This window comes from Capricornis sumatraensis, chromosome X (genome assembly GCF_032405125.1).
Source record: "Capricornis sumatraensis isolate serow.1 chromosome X, serow.2, whole genome shotgun sequence".
Classification (NCBI taxonomy): Eukaryota; Metazoa; Chordata; class Mammalia; order Artiodactyla; family Bovidae; genus Capricornis; species Capricornis sumatraensis.
Genome location: NC_091092.1, coordinates 124,531,347 through 124,553,751, shown reverse-complemented (window position 1 = coordinate 124,553,751; position 22,405 = coordinate 124,531,347). Strand labels below are relative to the sequence as shown.

Sequence of the window (22,405 nt, the reverse complement as noted above, 5' to 3'; positions counted from 1 at the left end):
CAATGCATGAAAGTGAAAAGTGAAAGTGAAGTCACTCAGTTGTGTCCAACTCTTAGCAACCCCATGGACTGTGGCCCACCAGGCTCCTCTGTCCATGGGATTGTCCAGGCAAGAGTGCTGGAGTGGGGTGCCATTGCCTTCTCCACAGGGAAAGGCTATCCGCTCCCATATTCTGGCCTGGAGAATTCCATGGACTGTATAGTCCATGTAGTCGCAAAGAGTTGGCACGATTGAACTACTTTTACTTTCATTCTAAAAAGCATTAACCCATTTAATCCTCACAACCCCGAGAGGTAGATAACTAATAGAATCCTTACTTTATAAATGGGTTAAATATCTTACCCAGCTAGTAAGTGGTAGAACCTTGATATTTGTTGACTCTATCAGTGTTACCAGCTAACTAAATAATATGAAAATATTTTGCTAAAATGTAGGAAAGTAGTTCAAAAAGGCAAAATGGTTGCCTGAGGAGGCCTTACAAATAGCTGAGAAAAGAAGAGAAGCTAAATGTAAAGGGAAAAAGGAAACATATGCCCATTTGAATGCAGAGTTCCAAAGAATAGCAAGGAGAGATAAGAAAGCCTTCCTCAGTCATAATGCAAGGAAATAGAGGAAAACAATAGAATAGGAAAGACTAGAGATCTCCCCAAGAAAATTTGAGATACCAAGGGAACATTTCATTCAAAGATGGGCGCAATAAAGGACAGAAATGGTATGGACCTAACAGAAGCAGAAGGTATTAAGAAGAGGTGGCAAGAATACACAAAAGAACTATATAAAAAAGATAACCATGATAACCATGATGGTCTGATCACTCACCTAGAGCCAAACATCCTGGAATGCGAAGTCAAATGGGCCTTAGGAAGCATCACTACAAACAAAGCTAGTAGAGATGATGGAATTCCACTTAAGCTATTTCAAATCCTAAAAGATGATGCTGTGAAAGTGCTGCACTGAATATGCCAGCAAATTTGGAAAACTCATCGGTGGCCACAGGACTGGAAAAGGTCAGTTTTCATTCCAATCCCAAAGAAAGGCAATGCCAAAAAATGCTCAAACTATTGCACAATTGCACTCATCTCACACACTAGCAAACTAATGCTCAAAATCCTCCAAGACAGGCTTCAACAGTATGTGAATCATGAACTTCCAGATGTTCAAGCTGGATTTAGAAAAGGCAGAGGAACCAGAGATCAAATTGCCAACATCTGTTGGGTCATCATTAAAGCAAGAGAATACCAGAAAAACATCTATTTTTGCTTTATTGACTATGCCAAAGACTTCGACTATGTGGATCGCAACAAACTGTGGAAAGTTCTTATAGAGATGGAAATACCAGACCACCTTACCTGCCTCCTGAGAAATCTGTATGCAGGGCAAGAAGCAACAGTTAGAACTGGACATGGAAAACCAGACTGGTTCCAGACTGGGAAAGGAGTACGTCAAGGCTGTATATTGTCACCCTGCTTGTTTAACTTCTATGCAGAGTACATCATGCGAAATGCTGGGCTGGATGAAGCACAAGCTGGAATCAAGATTGCTGGGAGAAATATCCATAAACTCAGATACGCAGATGACACCACCACTATGGCAGAAAGTGAAGAAGAACTAAACAGGCTGTTGATTACAGTGAAAGAAGAGAGTGAAAAAGTTGGCTTAAAATGCAACATTCAGAAAACTAAGATCTTGGCATCTGGTCCCATCACCTCGTGGCCAGTAGATGGGGAAACAATGGAAAACAGTGAGAGACTTTATTTTGGGGGGCTCCCAAATCATTGCAGATGGTGACTGTAGTCATAAAATTAAAAGATGCTTGCTCCTTGGAAGAAAAGTTATGACCACCCTAGACAGCATATTAAAAAGCAGACATAGTACTTTGCCAACAAAGGTCTATCTAGTCAAAGCTATGATTTTTCCAGTTGTCATGTATGGATGTGAGAATTGGACTGTAAAGAAGGCTGAGTGCCAAAGAATTGGTGCTTTTGAACTGTGATGTTGGAGAAGACTCTTGAGAGTCCCTTGGACTGCACAGAGATCAAACCAATCTATCCTAAAGGAAACCAGTCCTGAATGTTCATTGCAAGGACTGATGCTGAAGCTGAAGCTCCAATACTTTGTCCACCTCATGAAGAACTGACTCATTGGAAAAGACCCTGATAGTGGGAAAGGTTGAAGGCAGGAGGAGGAGGGGACGACAGAGGATGAGATGGTTGCATGGCATCACATGAGTTTGAGTAAGCTGGGAGTTGGTGATGGACAGGGAAGCCTGGTGTGCTGCAGTCCATGGGGTCACAAAGAGTCGGACACAACTGAGTGACTGAACTGAAGTGAGGAAAGTAGTTTGTCAAAATTTCATTACTCCTTCAAAATTCAAGCATCTGATTTCAATCAAGCAGAACTAGGTCTAATTATGTATGTTCTTCTATATGTTTTGTATTTCCTGGCGCTACGGTAAACATGCATTCACATAGACATGGCCCTAACACACTGTAGGAAAAGATAGCTGAAATGAGGGGTAAAGTTAGCAACAGTGTGTTAGGCTCTTTTTAAATGAGAAAGTGTAAATGGGTTTTACTTTCCTAAAAAGATAAACAAGAATGATTTCCTGGAAATACAGATACAGTAAGGGAAACAACCTAGATTAGTGATTGCTGGTATTGGCTTTATAATCAGCCACATTTGTTAATCCTGTCTGCCATCTAATTACTCCAATATGACTTTAGGAATGTTACTCTAGGGCTCAGTTTCTCATTTGTTAAATGAAGATGATAATATCTGTCTCATAGACATTTTGTGAGAATTTAATGACAACAGACTGTAAATTGACTAGAAAGTGCCCAGTATGTGCCAGATATTTATTTTCACTGCTTCGTTATTACATAGAAACTTTAGTGTTGCTGAGAGAATAGATCCTAAGTGTTTTCACCACATATACAAAAAAGGATACATATTTGAGCTGATAGATGTGTTAAGTAGCTTGATTGTGGTTATCATTTCACAGTGTATATGCATAATATCAAATCATCATTTTGTATACCTGAAATGAATGCAATTTTTATTTGTCAATTATCCCTCAGTAAAACTGGAGGGAAAACAATCAAAGAACTGAAATACTTCAACATGTAAATAATATTAATAAGAGCCATTTAAAATTCTTTGAAGAATAAGATGGGATGAATAAACAGAAAATTCAAGGAAGAAAAGAAATTGTAATGTGAAAATAAAAGGGAAAAAAGGATAGCATTAAATTACTTTAACTCTTTGGTCTCATCTGCTCATGCTTCAAAGGCAAAGGTTCAAATTGGATGAGATTAGTTGCTTGGTGACTTTTTCAGAATGATAGTATTTCCCATCAGCTTTCTTTTTTCACTCTTCACAGACTCCTTGCTCTTGTTGCTCCATCACAGCACATTTCTGTGCTTATAAACCTGCTAAAAGGTAGACACAGTTGGCTGAGTCCCTTTGTGGTTATGAGTGGTCATGTTTTCTAAAAATAGGATAAAAACATATTTTTAACAATAATATTGTAGAATAGTATTAGTTTGAAGAAATTCAGACCTTTTCTGATTTATTGAAAATTCAGGACCTCACAGAAAGCACACAAGTGAATGCAAGGTTGGCATTTTACAAGTGTTTCTCATAAATGTTATCTGTCCACAGTGTGCAGTGAGGAAAATTAATTTCTATATTATACCTGATCATTTTCCACTGGAGTAGTTGGAACAAGAGAAAACCAAATACCATGTCCTTTTTAGCTACATAAATAGTACATGGCTTGAAGTGACCTATAATAGCATGATGAAGGACCTATGGGCAGTGATACTGGGAACTGAGCTTTATCATTGTGAGGATATGGTCTGAAGGTTCTAGGGTCTCTCATCATACTTCAAAATCACCTTTCTCTGTCGTACAACTTCATTCTATCTTTTGGGCAGTTGAATTACAATTAATAGCATTATTTCAAACATTTCTTAAAGATATGCAGAATACATTCACAAATACATTTCCAAATGAAAGCTCGTTCCCTCTCCTGTTTTTTTAGTATAAATTGTCTTTATCAAACAATAGCCCAACTGTTACTCATCAGCTATTAGAGACAAAAGAAAATGAGATTCTAATCACAAGAAATTTCTGTGCTCAAGTAAAATGTACTACTTGCAAACCAAAACTAAACAAAGTAAAAATTAGTAAATCAAAAATGCAGAAATATGAGACAAGTACTGTACTCATAGGAATTCTTATTCTTTAGGACTTAATACATTTCATAAAGACTGCATGTTGGTTAGCTTCACAAAAGAATTTTGACTATCAAGCTGATGGTGATAAGGGAGCATGTAACTGATGGAAAAGTAGTTCAGCAATATTTTGGCATAGAAATAGAAAATAGTCTAAGGTAAAATTTGGAGTAATCATCTAGGGAAGGTGCTCTTCCTTCATCTCTATAATTTTACTGATTAAAAATAGAGCATGAGTTTTGAGGTCAGATAGAGCTGAATTTGGTGCCAAGGCTTGGCCTTTAATAACTGATTGACCTTGTACTTGAGAGTTAGCCTCACTGTACTTTTGTTTCCTTATCTGTAAAATGGGATAGCAGTACTACTCACAGTATTTTGATGAGGATCAAATGAGTTTTATGAGGATTAAATATATGCCAAGTACTTAGCACTGATTGTGCCTCATAGAAAGTACTCAAGTAATGGTGCCTAAATGGCATAGTAAATCACTGCTGCTCATAAATAAAAGTGTCTCAAAGATTGTGAAGTGCTGATGGATCAAATTAATACTTCCTCCTTTCCTGTGGAGGGACTCAATGACAAACTAAAGGAACGGAAGTATTCCCAATAACCAACCATTTAAATCATGCCTATGAAAAGAAATAGTTTGCTTGTTTTTTTGTTTGGTTTTGAAAAGTAGAAGGAAGAACGTCAAATAGCTCATAACACTAGAAACCTCTGTGATACTAGTTTTATTTTTAAGTTCTGTTACTGAAATCATTACTTCATATGTTAGGTATGTTTAAAACAATTTAGACTCTGCGCATTTTTAAAGTATAAGATTAACTGCTTTTAAAAAAGGATAGAGAAAATAATATGCTAAGTAAATTGAATAGTTGGAGACTTTCAAAAAAGTGGAATCTGGCAAGAGGAAACCAAGTAATAGATAACAGTAAGATAAAGGGGGAAAAAAACTTTTAATAAAATTCTAGAATATTAATATGTAGATAAAAAGGAAGAATTAGCAAACCAACAAAGTTGATGCAACTATTAGAGAAAAAGAGAAACATCTTTAAATGAATTAACAGAAGGATAGGAACTAAGTGAATTAGTGCTTCCCTTAAAGACAAAATGGGAAAACCAAAAATAGAAATAAACCAACTCAGGAGATTCGCAACTGGGTCAGTATTGTCCCCTAGGGGACATTTGGCAATTTCTGGGAACCCTGGTAGTTGTCATAAATGGACGTGGAGGTGCTACAGGCATCCAGTGAGTTGAAGCCCAAGATGCTACTAAACATCATAAAATGAATAGGACACCCCTCCCCCCAACAATAAAGAATGATCCAATCCAAAACATCATGAGTGCTACTGTTGAGATACCCTAGCTAAATTAAGAAGAATCGGTTGTCGACAAATACAGAGTCAGATATTTACGACTCAAAAATTAAAGAAACCTTCTATGACATAGGGCCAATTGCCTTTTTCTCTCATTCATACAATCTGGGAACTTACTGCTCTGAAATGATAAACCTACATTTACTCACACTTAGCATATTCTCTGGGCAGAAATAATACAAGCTTGTGAGTGTCTGAGACGACTTACCCAGCTCTACAGTAGAAAACCTAATCATGGCATCCCATGGAGCAGGAGGGAACTGTCACTAATTGAAATCAGAATGCATTTTCCCTCCATGGGAAAATGATGTACTAAATAGCAGCCAGGTGAAATTTAAATAGAGTGGTTGATGTTTGCTTTCAAATCCCAATGTGGCTTAAATAATCCAGCATTTTCTTATGTATGTTCTTCAGATCACTACTTCTGAAAGAGATTCTTTGTAAAAGAAGGAGATTATGTGGTTAATTAAGATTGGGAAGCTCTGCATATTTTACCCCCCTCTTGGAGATTATTACATGCACATTAGCATACTAAAGGCTTTGAAAATCTTGGTTTCCCAAATGTATTTGTACATTGCATCTTCTTTGGTTTTGGTCACAAAATACCTCCCAATGTAACTGATGTTTGATGGCATATATTTTGACAAAAGCTGATACAGTCTTGCAGCTCCTCCTAAAGACCCATATACCAATGATAAAATTTAAGTTGCAAATTGCTGACTTAACAGAAATCCTCTATTTTTAACTTGAAGTCTGCTCCAGCAGACAGCTTGTTGAATGTCATCTTCATTTTTATCATGCAGAAAAGCCATTTTCTAAAGTAAATCTTATTTGTGATGAAAGTCCAAACTAAGATAATAAATACTAACTGGAACGATCAGTGCATGGCTCCTCATAGAATTACTTTTATCACAGCAAAACAATTTGCTGGAATCATGGAAGAAATAGATCCCTGGGGATAGAAAATGTCAAGTGTGATATCCAATCTTGTTAAAAGCAATGACTAAAAATTATACACTTAATATGTTAATGACTGGAAACATTAAAGCAAATAATTAAAACAATAGCCATTTAAAAGTATACATATGACAACCTAACATTACTTTATAAATGATACATCATGTCAAGCCAGTTTATTTTCCATCTTGGTTCAGGGATGGATAACAAACACAGTTACAGCTACAGTTTATGTTCGAATCTTCTACGAATTCTTTACCTAGCCTTTAAGAACTTTTTGCAAGAGTTGCAAACTGGCTGGGAGTATAGTTGTTTGAAAAGCAGTAATCATACATGTCAGTGAATTATTTTTGAAGAAAAATGAATTGAATATTTGTATAATGCAATGGCCTTCAACTCATCGCTGAGGCAACTTAATATAATGAAGTTACAAAGTCTACGTTCACAGGCTGACTCCAACATTGATTATCGATGAAATCCTAAGAAATTAACTGGGTGTGTGTCAAGTTTTTCATCTCTACTTTTTTAAAAAATAGTTTGCTCTATTGTCGTATTTAACTGGAAAATGGCATGCTTTTAACCAAATAATATTTACCCCACATCATCCTTCTTTCCCACAACTGTATTGCTGAGCACAGCAGGAGGCAAAAGTATTTAGCATAGCTCATTGCTTTTTTACCCACCAGAGCCTTCAGAAGAGAAGCCAGAACTGTTTTGCCACTTAGTATTTAAACCACTGAATTCTTCCCAGACCTCCCACATCCCTCTAATGTAGAGGAATAGTCTCTATGCACAGTGGCAACATTTCAACTGAAATAGCCTGCCTTTCTGTACTCCAGTGTGTACAGCACATTTGCTTTCTTGGCAGAATGTAATTTGGTTCCAAATGTAATTCTCCTTGGAATCAAGTGTTCAAAATTCCCTATAATTTTTGATGTGGTTCAAAATTTTCTCCTTCAACAATTTTTATGTGACTTCCCATTTAAAGTCTAGATCACTTTTAGGGAGCAGTAAGAAAATTCACAAACAAGATGTAGCTTATTCTTTGAAATGATATTTTAATTGTTTTGCTTCTCTATTAATGCAACCAAAAAGATTTCAAGTTAATAATCTTCAGGTTTGTATTTGATTTATATTGTTAAAAGGTGTTAAATCCAGTACTTAAATAATCATCACATTGTGATGTTTACAAGCCAGTTTTTCTCCCAAACTCTTTTATCTAGAAGTGAAATTTTAAAAATATGGCCCTAGAGATCAAAGTGCCCATTCTTACTTATTTTATTAGATCCAGATATGTTGCCTTTATCCTTTAAAAAGTACTGACTTTCCATTTAATTCAGTTTTACTCCTCTTTAAATGTGTGATTCTCTACCTCAAATAACCTCAGGATGTTTTCCTAGAAATGCAGTCAACCATCTGAAAGTAATTTTTCTGTCTGGTATGTGGGGAGTTTGATGGGTGTATGTGACATGCTTATAGCTTAACATTCCTTACTATACTCATTTTCATCAAAATATTGGCTAAAGTATTCAGAACAGATGTGTATATGTGTGTGTGTGTATTTTTCTAGGGAAAGCTTCTTTTGTCAGCAATTAAAAGGTACATCAGACATAAAGAGAAATTTCTCTGCAGCCTTTTTTCCCCCAATTCTTTGGCAACTGTAATAGAGAAAATTACTTCTCAGATGCTGTATATCATCCTGAAACGTAATGATTTTAGCATGTTGGGGCCAGAGTTTTAAAAATGTAGGGGAGGGATACGGCTGAAAAAGGCAGCAATTCAGTAGTATTTCAGCATGCACCATTGGTAGTTTAATATGGAGATGTTTCTAGATAAGAAATCAGGAGGCAGGATTTCTAGTTCTGCTTGATTAGCACACAGCTCTGTCAGGCTCAATTTGTTAGAATAGTGAAAGTGGTTGGTCAGAAAGGGAGGGAAAGTGAGGGGGAGGGGGGATGGAAAGCTGACAGGAAGAAAGGGAAAGGAAACTTTGAAAATAGAAACTAACCATATAGCTTGGACCATTTTTAACTCCAGTGTATGAGGAAGGTCCCCTATTTACTTTCTTAACAGGTCATCAGTTAACAAATATTGAGCTGTTAACTATGTTTAAGTCATTGTGGTAAATGATAGAGATACCATGGTGAACAACAGAGAAATTTCTGTTCCCTTGTGAAATTTACATTCTAGAATGGTGACAGAATTCAAGCAACTAATTTAATAAATACTTACTTGACTATAAGTGACACATTATGAAAAAAATTATGAAAGAAAAACAAATACAGAGAAACCCAACCTAGAACAAGTTCAACGAGAATATCCCTGAGGAAATGACATTTTTGCTGAGCTCTAAAGTATGCATTTGAGTTTAATAAGAGAAAAAGGAGACAAAAACCAGAGAAAGATAGTATCCTGGGCGCCAAGTGAAGAACATATTTCAAGAAAAGAATAATCCTCTGTGTCAAATGTTGCAGATAGATAAGAAAAGTCAAGGGTTCTGAGAATTGTCTTTTGGATTTAGCAACATGGAAGCATTAGTAACCTTGACAATAGTAGTTTTAGGGGAGTTGAGGGGCAAGATCTTAACTGGAGAAGATTCAAAAGAAAAGAGGAAATTATGCATATAAGTGAGATCATACAGCATTTGTCTTTTGTGCCTGGCTAATTTCATGCAGCATATGTCCTTTAGCTTCATCCACGCCATCACAGACAGCAAAATTTCCTTTTTATGGCAGAGTAATATTCCTCTGTGTGTGTGTGTGTGTGTGTGTGTGTGTGTGTGTGCGTGCGTGCGCGTGCGTGTGTGCGTGCGCGTGTGCTCATGCACCACGTTTTCTGTATTCATTCATCTGTTAATGGACACTTGGATTGTTTACATATCTTAGCTATTGTGAACAATGTTACAATGAATGTGAACTCTCGGAGATACTAATTTCATTTCCTTTCAATATATATCCAGAAGTAGGGTTGCTGGATCCTACAGAAGTTCTCTTTTTAATTGTTTGAAGAACCGCTGTGATGTTTTCCATTATATACACTTGAATTTTGCTAAGAGAGTAGATTAGATCTTAAGTGTTCTCACCACATAGTCGACACAGTCATACATGCACACACAGATGGTAACTGTATGAGGTGAAGGGTATTGTAACCTGCTTGTGGTAATCATTTCACAATGTATGTGTGTATACATACAATCACATTACACACCTCAAAAAGTCATTCTGTACAGCCTTAATGTGTAAATTTTATTTTTTTAATATAAATTTATTTATTTTAATTGGAGGTTAATTACTTTACAATATTGCATTGGTTTTGCCGTATATCAACATGAATCCGCTAATACTTCAATAAAGCTAGAGGGAAAAAGAGGAGAGAAATTGGAGACTGAAAATCAAAATGAGACTTCTAGGAGCTTTTCTTAGGGGACCAGAGAAAGGGGTTGTGGGGTGGCTGTTAGTGAAGAGAGGTTTGTTTATTTTTTAAGACTGTAGACATTACAGCATGTTTGTACGCTAATGGGAATCACGGATAGAAAGGGGAAATTGATGCTACAAGAGAAAGTAAGGTAGAATTATTCAAGAGATGCCCTTGAGTAAGAAAAAAAGGAGTAGGATCCAGTGAACAGCCCAGTAATCTCCCTAATGTCTAGCATCCTTTCATTCAAGCGTTCAAAAGAAATTTAGTGAATACCTACTCTGGGTCAGAATCCTTGCCAGGAACTTTCATAACAAAGATATATAAGACCCAGTTCCTGCCAAAAAGTAGAAAAACTAACTATAAACAGAAAGATAGAAAACAGTGTAATTAAGGATCATGTATACCAAGGAGCTAAGGGAGCCCAGTAGAGCAAGCAGTTAACTCTGCCACAGAGCACCGTAGCATGTGTAATAGCACTGAAAATACTTTATTGGCTAAGGAAAAAGTCAGTTTATTTTCAGACAGTTCTGTACACTGCTATTAAAGCATAGCAGTTTCATATTGAAACAGTATTTGATCATTGTAAGGCATTCCATTGTTGTCAATATTTTTTTTTTGTTTTTTTTTTTTTTAGTAGATCACCAGGTTATTATAAAGGATATAACATGGGAACAGCTGGATGGTATAGATGCATAGTGCAAGACATGTGGCAAGAGCTAGGAGCTTCTGTGCCCTCCCTAGGGTGCCACTCTCCTGAACTCTCCTTCTATTCATTGCCTGGGAACTCTTCAAACCCTGTCCTTTTGATTTGTATGGAGGTTTCGTCATATAGGCACAGCTGACTAAATAATTGATCGTTGGTAATTAAACTCACTCCCCAGCCCCCTGCAGTCTCTAGAGGCTGGGAGTAGGACTGGAAATTAAAAAAAATTTTAATTAATTTTTTAATTTAATTTAGTAGATCTTTATTTTATTTTTTAATCATTTTTTAAATCGAAGTGTAATTTACAATGTTTTGTCAGGTTTTGGTGTACATCAAAGTGATTCATCTATATATATATTACAGATTATTACAAGATATTGAATTATAGTTCCCAGTGCTAAATATTCTTTAAATTATATTTCGTGTTCTGTTTGTGTTTAGTTGCAGCTAGATATAGTTCATCTTTTTTAAAAAGCTACTTGCCATTAATTTCAGAATAAAATTCAAACAAAATCCAAAAGTATCTATCTTTGATCTCTTCTACATTTATTAGGCTACAGTAAGAAATACAGTGTACAATTGGCACCTCTATAGAGATCCTGGTTAGAATGCTCCAGATGTGCAACAGATCTGAAAAGCCAAGTAACAGAATAATTTAACTATGAGACAGTAGCAGAGAGATATTGCAAGGCTTATGATCACGTGTCACCTACATCAGCTCACCCAGATTCTCTCTGTAAAATTGCGGAGATCTATCCCATGAAAATTTGGAAACTGAGGTGATCATTTATGAAGTCGTTTGCACACCTTGTAAGGAAGTCACTAAGTAAATACTTCATTTGTGGGTCATTAATAATTTTGTCATGTCTAGTTCATCCTCAAATTTCAAAGATCTTAGTAAAATATACTGAATAAACTGTATTGGCAAAATGCCATTAAGTTGTCACATTTTTCCCTTAACAACATAATGAGAAACAAGTATCTTAATGGATTTTTAATGAAATATGTGGAATGTCTAACAATTTGATTGTGAAATTTATCTAGCCAAGGGGGAGAGTGACAAGACCATACTGTGGCCAGGAGGTGTTGAAAGGTGGGAAGATTGGTAGATTAAAGGAGAAATTGTTAGAGTGCTGTGGAGGATGTGCTAAAAACACAGGTTTCAGTTGAAAAGTGGGATACTGGGAAGAATTACTGCCTTTTCAGGTGATCAAGATTAAGCATATGACCACTAGAATGGGTGGAGAGAATCTCAAAAAACTGAGAGGCCAGAATATGAGTGGGTGAATACTGAAGTTACCAAAAGTTATTGCAGAAGTACTATTTGAATGCCTAGGTTTGAACCCTGGTACTACACACTTACCAACTGTGTGTCCTTGGGTAAATTGCATACTCTATCCCAGGCCCTTCATCTGGTAAAATGAGTGTAATGATTTATTTCTTATAATTTTGAGAATGAGGTGTTGTCCTAGATGTCCTTTTGAAACTTGTGAGTGATTTTTCTTTTGGCTATTTTGTGCTTCACACATTTTGAATTGATCAGAAATTAATTGATCATCCTCACCAGAAAGCTATCCTTAAAGTCTATGTCATAAGTTCTGCTTGCTAAAATAAAATGCTGTTTAGCAAGAACACAGACCCAGAGGAAAATGGGACAGACCAAAGCAGTGATTACTTGAATCTGGAAACTAGAGTTCATAATAGCAAAAGAGATGCTCAAGGGCAGACCCAGCTTTAGGCCGTAGAAAAGAATCTAGCCATGTTGCTGAAGCATGGTAGTATCTAAAAAGCATATAAGAATTAGGAAGCAGTGAAGATGGGAAGTTAATACTGTGTTCCAACCTTAAATACAAGGGGCTACTGTCTTGAAGATTGGCTATCAAAATAAAGATACTTGGGCATTGAGGAATAAGACAGATCCAGTTATAGAAAATGAAGTCACTAAAATAATGGTCCTCTTTGTAAAGGACCACATTCTTAAAGTCTGGGGCTCCTAAGAGAGCAAACCTAGGCTGTTCTGTATTACTTATAAAAAGTGCCTTAAGTTTGCATTATCACCTGGCCAATTGCCACAGGCAGTTTCACCTTCTGGCTCAAAACACACATATTTTTCATCTTCACAAATGCCAACCATAATGTTGCATATGAGTGAGTGTGTTTTGCAGACTGTAGCTAAAAGTCAGTTTAAGTTTGAGCAGACATGGGGAAGAAAAACAATGTGATGTGAATTTTGTTCTCTGTGTTTAGGCAAGCTACGACCTATATCTATGCCAGTGGAATATAATTGGGTGGGGGACTATGAAGATCCAAATAAGATGAAGAGAGATAGTAGAAGAGGTAAGTGTTCTAGAATTTCAGTGTAGGCTGGGTTGTTGAAACAAAAAGCAGATTTAAATGTTTTTTTTTTACATAGGATGTTATGGCTTCAGTGAAAAACTATTCATTCTCTTATTGATTTTTATGATACACCCAAACCAATTCAGACCAACCTTTAACTGTCTTGATCTATTATTAAGTAAATATCTCCTCTGAATGCCTGCTAAGGGATTTAGGGTAGATAAGTACAGTGTTAAAAAAAGTAATATCTGTTATTTGAAATTTAATACTTGGAAAACAAGGTCAGAAGTGTGAAACTGCGTAAAATAATTAAGTTCAACGAATAGGAAGTGTTTGTGATCAGTCCCCATTGGTCCGCAATGCCAACCTCACTATTTAAGGTATTAATATAACCTTAAAATGAGTTTTGAAGCACATGGGTAAAAGCTAGTAGAAACTGGGCCAGTGTCTCTAAAAGAAAACCATATAAAAATGGAAGAAAAAAAAAACCTGCTTTGCTTTTTTCTCTCCTGTTTGCTGTTCAGGGTTATCTTCTTACTTGGGGGTGGGCTACACTTGAAGTATCTACCAAAAGTAAGTTTTTATGTTCACTTATCCTGCTATTGAGGTGAGCAGTAAAGAAGGCAACAGGAAATTTCACTACTAAATGGGATTAAACCAAGTGTGGATGGATATGGTGGGCCCAATGGGTCATGCTGCTACTTCCATTTTCTGAAATAAGATCCATGAAGTTATAGATGAAAAACAGAAACAAACAAAGCAAAAAAAAAGAACTCTTCATAGAACATGACTTCATGAAGCTTCCTTTAAAACATGTTTAACCCATTTGCCTGTTATTTCTAGCCAGTGTGCAAAATTTATTTCATTAATGCACAGATCCACAGACCACACAGAAATAAGCAAGCATGAATATCTGCTTCATTAGTCTTCTTAACACTTGTTTTATGGAATGAGCATTTCTGAAAATGTTGGTAAATATAGGAGCCTTGAGATTACTTCACATCTATGTACTCACTTCATTTTCCAAACTTCAGTTTCTAACCTCTTCTGTTTTATAGAATTAATCAAGAAAAATATTTTAAGACAGAAACACTTATATGCCTTTTCTGAGTCACCCTTTTGGGACTTGATATGATAGTAACATCTTGGGGAATAAAGGCTTTATGAAATAGAGTTCTGGCTATCAATTTAAGCATAAATTTTTTGAACTAAGTTTCCTCACTGTTGGTCCATAATGTGGGGTTTAACTTCTCCAAGGATGCTCCCTAGGATGTTTGTTGTCAGATTTTAGCAGAATCTCCTTGCGAGAACTTGTTAAAAATTTTATGAGCCACACACCTGAAACTTATGATTCAGGTTCTGCAGGTAATTCTGATATGGTTGGTTCAGAGCTAAAACTTGGAGAAATACTCTATAGGCTATCAACTTCCTGTTGTCCTGTGACCCCAAATAATTACGATTCTCCATATTTTCACTACAAAGGTGTTTTATAAAGGAAATCAAGTTACATTTCTGAAATGAAATCTAATAGTACACTTAAAGGATGGTAAGTTTGGAATATTTGCATATCTACATTGGTGTATTTATCTTTTTTTATTTAGAAAACTCTCTACTCCGATATATGAGCAATGAAAAAATTGCTCAAGAAGAATACATGTTTCAGAGAAACAGCAAAAAAGACACAGGGAAGAAGTCTAAAAAGAAGGGTGATAAGAGTAGTAGCCCGACTCACTATTCGTTGCTACCTAGTTTGCAAATGGATGCACTGAGACAAGACATCATGGGCACACCTGTGCCAGAAGCCACACTGTACCATGTAAGTACACTCTGAAAGACTCTGTGATGACAGTTTTATTGGCAGACTGGCAATTGACTCTTTTTGGTAAATTCCAGATTATTTATTTTTATCCTCTTGTCAGATTTTCACAAAAAAACCTAAATTTAGATTTTATACCCTGAAAAAACATTTTTAAAAAATTGATGACTTATTGATTCATCCCTCAGTTCATATGTTCAGTGAGTGCATATGTTGTAGCAGCTTATTTTTTTAAAGATATAACTTCATAACTTCCTATGCACAGAACTGATGGAGAATAATAATTAATTAGCTGATCAATTATTATTGTGATAATATACAGTAAATGAATAGCTGTAAAGTTCATCTTTAAAGATAGGATTTTTAATATATTTATGATTTTCTTTAAAAATGAACATCTGTTGTACAGTAGACTTGGACCATGATTCTTGAAGTAAAGATGAAAAGATATAGATAGCACCCCATTATATGGAAAGAAAGACACACGGAGAGTTCTAATACAATTTGTAGTAAGTCAGTGTAAGAGTGTAGGAGAAGAAGGGCCTTTGCCTGCTTGGGAAGTGAGAAGAGGCATCACAATGAGGAGCATATGGGTAAAAAGTGAAAGACGAGTAGCGGTATTTTTGTGGTGAGGCATATCAAGGTGCGCTACCAATGTGTGTGTATGGTATGTTCCAGCGATTTTATGTGGCTCAGAGTTACTGGTTCACTAAAAATTGAGGGAAAGCATGTGAGAAAGGGCAGTAGATGGGCCCCTAGAGAGCTAAGTGGAGAATTGCATGATAAAATACTTAGGCTGTTTGCTGCAGTAATAAAGAGCTACTGAAGAATTTCATCCTGGGGACTTGCATGATGAGATTGGCCTATAGGATCTCTCTAGTGCTAAGAGCATCCATCAAGAGATACGAGGCCAAAGGCAGGGCCATTAAGCCCAGGCCAGATGGATGATGAGAAACTAGGACAATGGTAGTATGGAGGCTGATAATCTTACTGACCCAGACTTTCAAATCACAAAATCGACCCATTTTACGACATTTTGGTTAGAAGGAAGTTTATTGTGCTTTTTGTTAGAAGACCGTGAAAAACATGGCTACAGGTTTTTAAGTAATTTGAGCAACAGTGCTTCATGTTCACAGCATCAAAAAAATTTGATGTCACTGCTGTGGAAGATAGACCATCTAGATGGACAAGATGTGAAAAATTTAACAACTTACATTTGAGTTGCTTTCCTGAGTACATCTTTTAAATATCTTATTACTTATAATTCTCTCCTAAAACTGAAGTGTAGGAAAATATTTTCATTTATTTGGGTTGATGCAGGAGTGCAGTTCTCTATGGCAGTTGTTCTTTATTGTCTCTTGTCCCCAGCATCTTCCTCTCTGCAAGAACAGTGCCCTTATCAAAACCTGCTTCTCTGAATAACTGAGTAATCAGGTTATTATTTTTTCCACAGACATTTGAAATTTGTCTGAAATCAATACTCAGAACTGTGTGACGGGAGACACTTTTGTTCTTACTAGTCAGAAATGCTCTCTTAAGACTAAGCTCCTTCTAGAATCTGGCATTCCAGTCAGAAGTAATAGCCTGAACAAAGATCGAAACATAAGAGACAGCTGGCCTATTCGAGAGGGGAGTTGGTAGTGAGAGATCAGGCTAGAGAGGGAAGAAGAGGCCACTTCACCCAGAGCTTGTAAACTATTAAAGGGTTTGGATTTATCCTAAGAGGAACAGTAAGCAATTGAAGGCTCATTCAAACACTCAGCCTGTGCCATCCTGTCATGCACATTGGGACAGGAATATACTGTGTGAGGAAGGAAAAATAGCTGAGTCTTGTGGATTTTGACTAATTAAATTATGGAACATAGTAAAAGGTAAAACTGGTGTATTATGAGCATCGTCTAGGAGTATAAATTGTTAGCACCTTTCTGAAAGGCATTGTTTAGGTGGCACAGTGGTAAAGAATCTACCTGTCAATGCAGGAGATACAAGAGATGCAGATTCGATCCCTGGGTCAGGAAGATCCCATGGAGGAGGAAATGGCAACCCACTCCAGTCTTCTTGCCTGGGGACCCATGGACAGAGGAGCCTGGTAGGCTACGGTCCATAGGGTCACAAAGAGTTGGACACGACTGAGTGGTTGAGCATGAGCACGTGAAGAACCTGGTCTAGTAACTTCACTTCTAGAAATTTATTCCAAGAAAGAGAGAAGAGCCTACTTTTGCCTCCTATTTTTATTCTATATCCTCAGTTTGTAACATGATATTTCCCAGATAGATATTTATCCCAACTAATTTTTGACAGAGAGACAGTACAGGGTAAAGAATATTGTTAATCATGGAGGAAATCCTCCCATGTAACACTGACCCACTAATTTCAGAGTGAAAGGCTGAACAGTTTCTAACTCTGGTCTCTTGTTTTTAAAAAAGCTAAATAATTGTTAATCCCAAAGAGTATGTTAAATGCCTATGACCAGTGTTCAGAAAGAAAGAACATTTATTGATGAGTTGTTTATTAGACTTAAGTTCTTTTGAGGACCTTAGTTGATTAATTTAGGACTTTTGCAGTTATCAAGGGAGTTTCCACATTTATGTATTTTTAAGCCTCACTACAACTGTATTTGCAAATGACAACTCAAAATGGTTAAGTGATTAACCCAAAGCCATGTTGCAAAAAAAGTGCAAGGGTAAGGACTAGAACCCAGACCACTAGGGGTCTTTCCACACTCTGCCTTGGTCCTCTGTGCATGGTAGGGATTTGCATACACATAGGAATTTGAGCTTTAATAACTAATGAGTGAGTTTTGGAAAAGTTTTACTTAAAAAGAAATGTGTGTGCTCATATGCTGATTTAAGTAGCATTTTTAGTAACTGGATTGATTTCTACCCAGGTTTCTCTTTTGCTCTTTATTACTATTTTTTATTAAGTTCAAAAAAAACATACAGAGCCGCTGCTGTTATAAAACTCGAGCAGTTATTCAGCGTTATCTATTACCAAGACTACAGGGTATTATAGTTAAAATGCCTGGACTTGGGAGGCAAAATAACGTATACATAAATGATTGCTTTTTACATTTCACAGAAATTGGTGCTTTTTAGTCTGTATATATGTACTTATATAAAATAAAAGGGTGTTTCCTTATGTTAATTTTCTTAAACACAAGATCAGTATCAGTATATAATTCACTTACCTTCATAATGAACCATTATCTTCATTCTTACCAATTATTCCTTTGGATGATACAGCTCTTTTTAATGAAATAGAACTTAAGTGGAAGAGGACTATAAAGATAGAATATGGAGTTTCATAGGCTGCTGTCTCTGCTATAATACTAGTTCCATGTGGTCTGAGTTGAAATTTAGAGAAAAATTTAGTTTAACTTTGTAGCAGGATCATATCAGCAATAAATACCCTTTAAAAATTTACTAAAGCTGTGTGTGTTGAGGGGGGAGTGTAGGGTGTAGGGTGTTCCTTTTTAAGCTCCTAGATTATAATCCTCATTACTGTATTCTGGAAATTAGCCTAATAAAAATACACAAAGCCAGGCAAATACAATTTGACTTCAGTGTGACTCATTCCTCTTAGCAATTATAGCAGAAATGTTTATATAATAATAAAGACTAGAAGTTTATGGTATTGTAAAATACATAATTTTTATGAATTCCATATTTGTTATTCTCGTTTATGTATTTTTCTTAAACTTATCTGAAAGGAAATCATTCTCTTTGCCTTAACTACCCTAATCATCCACCAGTCTTTGCCACCTCTATCATTTTTGGCATATTCTTCATCCATGGGGTCTCAAAGAGTTGGACACAACTAAGCAACTAACACTTTCTCTTTCCCCCTACTGAGAATGCTTCTACTCGGTCTTTACCTCTGGCTGGCTCCTATCTAAAGCTGAGATTGCAGAGAGATTTTTATCTGATCCCTACCCCCTAAATTAAATCAGTTTCTCCTATTATAGTCTCTTAGCACCCTATATAATTTCTTGGAAAACTTTACGATTCACAATTATGTATTCATTTGCATGATTATCAGCTTAGTGTCTGCCTTCACTATACATGGTAGGGAGAGCATGTCCAAGTCCATGGCAGGAAAGGATAGTTTCTCCATTTTGTTCAGCAGTATATTTTAGTACCTAATCTAGGTCTACTACCTTATAAGTGCTCAATAAAACTGATGAGTAAATGAATGAACAAGTGAGTGAATGTGACAGGAACTTCAATGCCTTTCTCAGTATCTCTCAATTGATGTCCTCAGTCTGCAAAAACAGCCACCTCCATGTCCTTGGCTAGTCCCGTCCAGCACAAGCAGGCTTCAGTTGGGGTGTATTCATAGTGGGAATCACCAAGAACTTATTACCATAGGTTCAGTGTCCCATGTGCCTGGGGAGAGATTTAGGACTCTGAATGTCTTCTGTCATGTTTGTCTAGTCCACATGACTAATTTCTACTTTGTTTTATCAATTACCATTTTACTACAAAGACTGGGACTCTGCCCTTACCGACACCTCCTCCAAGAAGGATTTGGCTGGTTTACCAGTACAGACAACAGACCATGTGGAGCCTAACTCTTAACATCCATCCACTTATAAGAGTATTGGAAGCACCTAGAAATTTATACGTACCACATTGGGCTCCCTGTCAAAGCAGGTCCCAGTTTGCACCTTTTATGGAACTGATTTACAGCACTGCCCTGCTCCATAAGTGCCACCAGGGCAACCCAATTAGCTCCCCCTCAGCCTAGCCTTGCCTCTGCCACTCCAACTAGTTCTTGCTCTCTTCCTATCCCTGACCTCTCATTATAGAGGTCACAGTACGGCTGTCTGCTAAGCATGTGATGGTATTTTTCAAAAGAGTATGACGTTAGTTTGCCTACTCACTGATCCTCTGCCTGAAAATGTGGGAGTTGTTAGCTGTGAAAACCCTCTTCTGACATGATAGCCCATGAAGGAAGGGCAGACAGCAGTATCTGGTGTATGTGTATGTGTACGTGTGTGTGTGAAATCCAGATGCAGTGGTAAAGGCTTTAGATAAGGAATGATTAGATTCAGAGCTTTTTTAAATCCTTAATATTATATACATATGACATCTTACTCTCACATTAAAGCTGCTGAAGTAAATCTACAAACAAAGTGATTGTTTTAAATCTACGCACTGAGATGCCAAAAAATTAAAATCTGATAATGGATCTAGACAACCTGCAAGTGTACTTTCGTAAACTGAATAATGTGATTTTAGGTGACTTAAAACAGACTTTGAGTAGGCGTTAAAAAATCTGGATGATTCGTTTCCTAACAGTCCAACATTTGTGTGGCTTGTCTTAGCTATTTAGGCTATAACTGCAAACATTCAGTTACTGTTTTACTTATGATAAGTCCTTTTAGCTATTTCCATCAAACTGTGACAGGATTTTTGGTTGAGCTTCTGGGAGAAGGTGGTGGAAAGCTGTTAAAAGACATCTTATTTTTTTTTTTTATTTAACAATTAAATAAACTGTGAAACAGACACTATTCTAAGTAATTTGTAATATTTAACTCAATACTCATAAAAAAACTTAGGAGGAAGGTGCTAGAATTATCCTCATTTTATAGATTAGGAAGCTGGGACACATTGGATTAATAAGTAAAGTGGTAGAGCTGGGATTTGAACGTTGGTAGAATGGGCAGGACTACCACCAACAGTAAATGTGTTCAGTTCTATGCTGTTATTTCATGTAAGTGGAAGATTTCTTGATTTAATATTTACTTCCATTACCACCTTACCCCACTTGCTCATGTTTAGACTTTTTTCTGTAGACACACACTAATGAGAAAGTAAGGGGAAAATATTTTTCTTTGAAATGTTTAAATCTCAAAGGCTTGTATTTGTTTATTTAAAAATTAAATATGTAGAAGTATTTATCCTTGTCCCAACTGTTTCAAATTGCCCCTCTAAGTGAAAGTGAAGTTGCTCAGTTGTGTCCGACTCTGCGACCTGTGGACTGTAGCCCACCAAGCTCCTCCATCCATGGGATTCTCCAGGCAAGAATACTGGAGTGGGTTGCCATTTCCTTCTCCAAAACAATGTAATTTAACAGAGACTCAACAGCAATTCTAGTGTGCCAAACTATCTTTAAGGCACAATAAGTATTGTGGAATATATATAAATAATAATAAGAATACTGTCACTGCTGTTACTAATAATAGCTAACATTTACCTATTGCTTACTAAGTTCCTATGCTAAGTACTTATATACTCATTGAACTTATATCTCATTGAATCCTCAAATTGACCTTCTGAGGTTGCTACTCAGAAGTTCTTCAATTCTTTAGTTTTGAAAAACTGAAACACAGTTTACCTTGCCCATGGTCATATGGGCAGAAAATAACAGACTTGAAATATAAGTACAAGCAGTCTGGCTCCTAGACTCACATTTTTAGATGAATAAAGCCATATCTGCTCATAAGGATTTTACCATCTGTTAGAGAAGCCAGAGCTAGTATTATCACAAAGATGAAAAATATGCTGTATTGTCAGCCTATAAACATTTATAATTCGCCTGCAATTATAAAGGTTGGTTTGTCTAGTATAGGCCTGACTTAGCTGCATTGTTTCAGGATCAATGTAACTAAAATAAGAGAGCAGTTATTTTCAGTGGCTAAATAACCATCTCTGAGCTAACAGTTTATAACAACCACTTTCTCCACACTTTGGCTTTACTCACCTAGATAACAGCCGTGGTACAGTGTGATGTGAATCTTCTCCTCACCAGGGTGCATGCAGATGTGTTAGATATCCATTCTAAATGTTATTCTATTCATATCATATATATTTCCTGGTTCCCATGGATGACTTCATTATTTCAAATTCATAGTAGCACTGGCAAAGCCCTACATGGGAACAGCCTGGACTACGACAAGTGTTTCCCACTGGAGCACTTCACGAGAGCAGTGATTCTCAAATTTAGTAAACGGCTCTTAGTGACTGAGGCTTGATGTAGAAATGATAGACCTTCCTTTGATTCTTACAGGCAAATACCACATAATTTCAGAGACTTTAATTTTCCCTTGTTATTATATATTGCTTCCTAGTAGCTTACTAAGTGACTTCAAAAGGTTATACATTGAATAGCCATAAAACGATGCATTAGTAGAGTTCACTGAATATTACAATTCACTATTTTTCCTAAAAGCCTGATATTCATGCAACCAACAATGCAGTTTTGCTCTTCTCATACAAACCCAAGTGTATATGGTTCAGGTTCCCACAGCTTTCAGGAGGAATACTGTGTTGGTACCTCATCAGGATTTTAAGTTACCTATAGTTTTCAGTTGCCTTTTTATTATAAATTATCATTAGACTATTGATTTTAGTTTGCTTTAGGTCGCTTGCTTTACCTTCTGTGTGTGTGTGTTAGTCACTCAGTTGTGGGTTGCGTGGGCAACCCCATGAACTGTAGCCTGCCAGGCTTCTCTGTCCATGGAATTCTCCAGGCAAGAATACTGGAGTGCATAGCCATTCCCTTCTCTAGGAGACCTTCCTAACCCAGGGATCGAACCCGGGTCTCCTGCAATGCAGGTGGA

The 22,405-nt window shown here is 36.6% G+C and overlaps 1 protein-coding gene across 4 annotated transcripts in view; it reads left to right on the top strand.

The window, feature by feature from the left end:
* The window catches only part of CNKSR2 (connector enhancer of kinase suppressor of Ras 2), a 281,248-nt gene that overhangs the window by 175,511 nt on the left and 83,332 nt on the right, over positions 1 to 22,405 (top strand). For 2 of the 4 annotated variants that reach the window (XM_068962233.1, XM_068962230.1), the window contains 2 exons: positions 12,936 to 13,025; positions 14,627 to 14,841. In XM_068962233.1, the coding sequence (XP_068818334.1) occupies positions 12,936 to 13,025; positions 14,627 to 14,841 (305 nt within the window). The remainder of the gene's footprint in view (positions 1 to 12,935; positions 13,026 to 14,626; positions 14,842 to 22,405) is intronic. The other 2 variants (XM_068962234.1, XM_068962231.1) reach the window with 1 other exon arrangement.